The following is a 4,250-nucleotide window of genomic DNA, read 5'->3' on the forward strand; positions in this document are numbered from 1 at the left end:
GCTTCCCCTGCTGGACGCCCAGAGCCCGGCGTGTCCCAATTTCTCGGTGCCCATCACCAATGCCTCCCTGGACCAGGTGGGTGCCTGGGCCCTGGGCACCATGGGAGCTGTCTCCCTCTCTGGACTCCCTTCCCTTGCGGGCTTGCGGTCAGCCTCTCCTAAGCGCTGGGGTGAGAACCAGGGCAGCCTCCAGCGGCTTCCTCTGTCTCCAAGCTCAGAGCCGCCTTGCAAAGTCCCTCAGCAGGGCAGCTGACTGGGTGGGGGCCGCCTGAGAGGCAGGGGTTGGGAGCGGGGTAAGGAGGTGCGGGATGGAGGGGGGTGAAGGCTGATTCCTAGACTGAGCTGCTGCAGCCCCCCTCCTCCCCCGGGCCTCTGTCTCCTGATTTACAAAGTGGAAAGATCTGCCCGAGTCTCCTCCCAGGTGACTATCAAGGATTAGGCTCTCAGTCTCCATCACCTGCTCCTGGCTTCTCCTCAGATCTCTGGCAAGTGGTATTATATCGCCTCAGCTTTCCGCTTCCCCGAGTACAAGAAGGAAGCTAGCAAAATCCATGCAGCCTTCTTTTACTTCACCCCCAACCACACGGAGGACACAATACTGCTCAGACAGTACATGACCATGTAAGACTCACACATGACCCAAGCATGCCAGCTCAGCCCAGCTTCTGGCTCCTCCTCCCAGCTGCCCAAACACCTTGAGCAAGCCCCTCCCCCGTCCTGGCCTCAGCCTTCTCATCCAGGGAATGGGGGCGGGGCTGACGCTAATTGCCACCTGACTCTCCCCCTCCAAGATTGTGGCAGTCCACTTCTCCTTAACTATCTTACTGTTTTCTCCCCTGTTCTGTCTGGCTTTAGCGGGGACCAGTGCCTCTATAACTCCAGCAGCGTGAAGGTCCATTGGGAAAATGGGACCCTGTCCAAATCCGGTGAGCCCTCAGGGGAAGGGTTGCTGTGTGGGATGGGAGATGGTGGGTGGGCCAGGCCAAAGGAGGGGACCTGGGGCTTTGGGCACAGAGAGCCCGGGAGATGCCCACTTCTTACATCTCCATGGGCCTGCTGCCTGCACACTGAAGCAATCAGTCATAGCTGCCAACCTCTCTGAGCTCTTACTGTGTGCCGGGTGCTGTTTGAAGTGCTTTCTATGAATGAACCCACTTTAATACTCACAAGCCACCCACGGAGGACATTGCCGTGATCAGCTCAGGAAATGGAGAGACAGGAGCCCCCTTGTCTCTCTCACTCATCCTGCAATTAGACCTGGACTCAACCCGAGGTTGGTTCCAGTCCTGCCTCCCCTCCACTCTTTTTGTTTTTTGTAAATCCTCACCTGAGGATATTTTCCCATTGATTTTTAGAGAGTGAACGGGAGGGGGAGAGACAGAGAGAAAGGAAACATCAATGTGAGCGAGACATATTGATTGGTTGCCTCCCACACCAGCGCCAGGGATTGAGCCTGCAACCGAGGTACATGCCCTTGGCCAGAACTGAACCCTGGACCCTTCAGTCGGTGGGCTGATGCTCTATCCACTTAGCCAAACCAGCTAGGGCTCAACCACGCTTTATCCTCTGGGACCTAAGCATGGCAGCCTGTTTATTGGGCACGCGGTGACTTCACCCATGTCCCCACCATCACTGCAGAGAAGGCCCATAGCAGGAACACCCAAATGCCAATTCAATTGAACCAAAACCGGAGGCTCCTCTCTGAACCTCATTGTCCTCATCTGTAAAATGGGGAGAAAGGCCCTGACAGACACAGTTCACAGAGGCTCCTCTGATTCCACATCCATTCGTCACAAGGCCTGGCGCCCAGTAGGAGTGAGGGACACGTGACCCAGGTGAACCCTTGGCCCTCACCGATTGGCTGTGTGGACCTATGTGCACCCAGGTTTCCTCACCTGTGAGGAGGGACACACTGTGCTCTCCATGGTCTCACCCAGAGGCTTTCTCTTCCAGAGAATGGCAGAGAACATTTTCGCCACCTGCTGCTCCCCAAGGACCCCAAGACCTTCATGCTCGCCACTTTCCCAGAAGACAAGCAGAACATGGGGCTGTCCTTCTTTGGTAGGCACCCCCAAACTCCCACCAGCCTTCCCCCAACCAGCTGCTCCTAGGGCTGGTCCCCTAGACCTCCAGTCCTCCCTGGCCTCTACCCTGCCCTCCCCACACTCCCCCCACCACACACACACAGATATTCTCACCTGTCCCCTTGTTCCTCCTGCAGCTGACAAGCCAGAGGCGACCCCAGAGCAAATGCAACAGTTCTATGACTACCTCACGTGCATGGGCATGGACAAGTCGGAAGTCATGTACACGGATGAGAAAAAGGTGAGGGCAGGGAGGACTAGGCAGTGCCCACCTGAGGGCGCTCCTGTTTTGGGCAGCCCCAGAGGCCCAGAGAGGGCCATCTCCCAGCCAGGGCTGCACAGCCAGGCAGGAGAGCCTGCTTTTCTGTGCCCATCTCACTGCGGGGACAGCTGAGCTCCCCAGAGGCCCATGGGGACTGGAGCCCCAGGCCAGAGCGCACTCCACCTTCCCCCCAGGAGACCCTCCCCCATCACTGTTCTTTCTTCTCCTGCTGTCCTGCAGAATGTGTGCCTGCTGCTGGAGAAACAGCACGACGAGGAAAGGAAGAAGGAAAAGGAGGGGTCTGAGACAGACACAGAATTGTATTATGACTTCATTGACTATGGGACCCCTATTCAGGTCACCAGCCACCCTGATATCCTCAGTTCTTCCCCTCAGTTGCACCAATAAAGTTTCTGCATTTCGAATAGGCAGGTTGTCATTTGCTCACTCATTCATTCATTCACTCATTCATTCATGTTGAAGCCGGCGCCCCTGGCTGCAGAAGCCCCTGCTGTAACCCCCAGCACACATGCCAGGATGGACGATGGCACGTGATGTGGGAGCCCAGCTGGAGAAGTTTTCTTCTGCAGGAGGGGGAGTCTGGGAAGGCTTCCTGCAAGGGGCATCTGAGCCAGTCTAGATAGATTAGGAGCTTGGTTAACACCTGCTGTTCCTGCTGCAAGCCAAGGGTCTGAGAGGACACGTTTGAGGAACATAAGGCAGAGGACCCACAGCGGGAGTTCAGGTGGGTAAGGGGTGGAGAGGACTCAGGCACAGGTCAGGGTGCCAGGCTTGAAGGACCTTATGGCAAACAGCACCCTGGCCATCTGGGAGGTGAGCTGCGTGGGGCCTGACGAGGTGAGCCCCTGGGCCAGGGCCAGAGCCAAGACAGAGACAGGGGGAATGTCAGAAACACAGAAGCCACCAGAGGGAGGCAGGAAGAGTGGGAATGTGCCCCAAGCAGGCTCACGAGTGGGGAAGGGGGAATGGCTGCCTCAATCTTCCACCCCTCCAACTGACTTTAGAAACCACAGGTCAATTGACATACACCACAAACACCACAAACTTTGGGAATGTTTTGGGGTTTTTTTGGCTTTTCCTTTCTTTATTTTTTCCGTGATCAATATTCATTCTTCTTCCTTTGCCCGCATAAGGAAAATAGACTTTTCCAATGCCCCAAATATACAAATATCACTGACGCACACACATTCCAGAAAAGCTGAGGTACGTGCTGCTACGGGGTGGGGGGATAGGACACGGCCGGACAGGTAGCTGGCCACTGGCCCAATTCCACAGGGATCCCCAGGACAGAGCGGGGGTCTCGAGATGAGGTGCAGAGAGGGGCCATGGAGGATGGTTCCTGGGGTGTCTCCATCCCAGAGGCCCATGGGAAAGGCTGCTCCAATCACAGAGGAGCTGGGCGCAGGTCATTCTGGGGGCCCACACCCCAAGATATTCCAATGGTCCCAGAGGGTCCCACCTCCAGCCAGGTCTTTCCAGAGATGCCTAGGGCCAAGCGGCAGGTCCCAGGCCGGTGGCCAGGCTTGTGCCAGAGCCCCTGCCCCACCCCTTCTTATCTGGCCTCCTGAGGAGGCGGAAGCCCAGGAAATCTCCTCCGTGTAAGAAGTGTCCACCCGTACATAAAATGCATATTATTAGCTGGAGGTGGACACGTGCAGGACACTGCCAGGGACTGCGTCTGGGCAACCGGTGGTCCTGGTCCCGGCACCTCCTTCAGGGGCTGGTGCCTGGGAAGCGACTTCTCTTGATGAGCAGAGCTCTCCCGTTTTGCAAACACTGAGACTGAGCAGCAGGGCCTGTGCTGGAGGGAGAACTACTCGTGAGGGGTCTGCATGGCCTTCAGGGGAGACGGCAGCAGGCCAGACGCCCACCTGTCTGCCCTG

General features: G+C 57.0%; 1 protein-coding gene across 1 annotated transcript in view; it reads left to right on the forward strand.

Moving 5' to 3' along the window:
• Positions 1-4,250, forward strand: part of LOC102757082 (alpha-1-acid glycoprotein-like) — a gene marked incomplete at its 5' end in the record, with an annotated part of 9,717 nt that overhangs the window by 1,998 nt on the left and 3,469 nt on the right. The window contains 6 exons of the mRNA XM_006772887.2: positions 6-76; positions 479-621; positions 856-926; positions 1,954-2,061; positions 2,222-2,325; positions 2,587-2,703. Coding sequence (XP_006772950.2) covers positions 6-76; positions 479-621; positions 856-926; positions 1,954-2,061; positions 2,222-2,325; positions 2,587-2,703 — 614 coding nt within the window. The remainder of the gene's footprint in view (positions 1-5; positions 77-478; positions 622-855; positions 927-1,953; positions 2,062-2,221; positions 2,326-2,586; positions 2,704-4,250) is intronic.

This window comes from Myotis davidii, unplaced genomic scaffold, assembly GCF_000327345.1.
Source record: "Myotis davidii unplaced genomic scaffold, ASM32734v1 scaffold866, whole genome shotgun sequence".
In the NCBI taxonomy this organism is placed as follows: Eukaryota; Metazoa; Chordata; class Mammalia; order Chiroptera; family Vespertilionidae; genus Myotis; species Myotis davidii.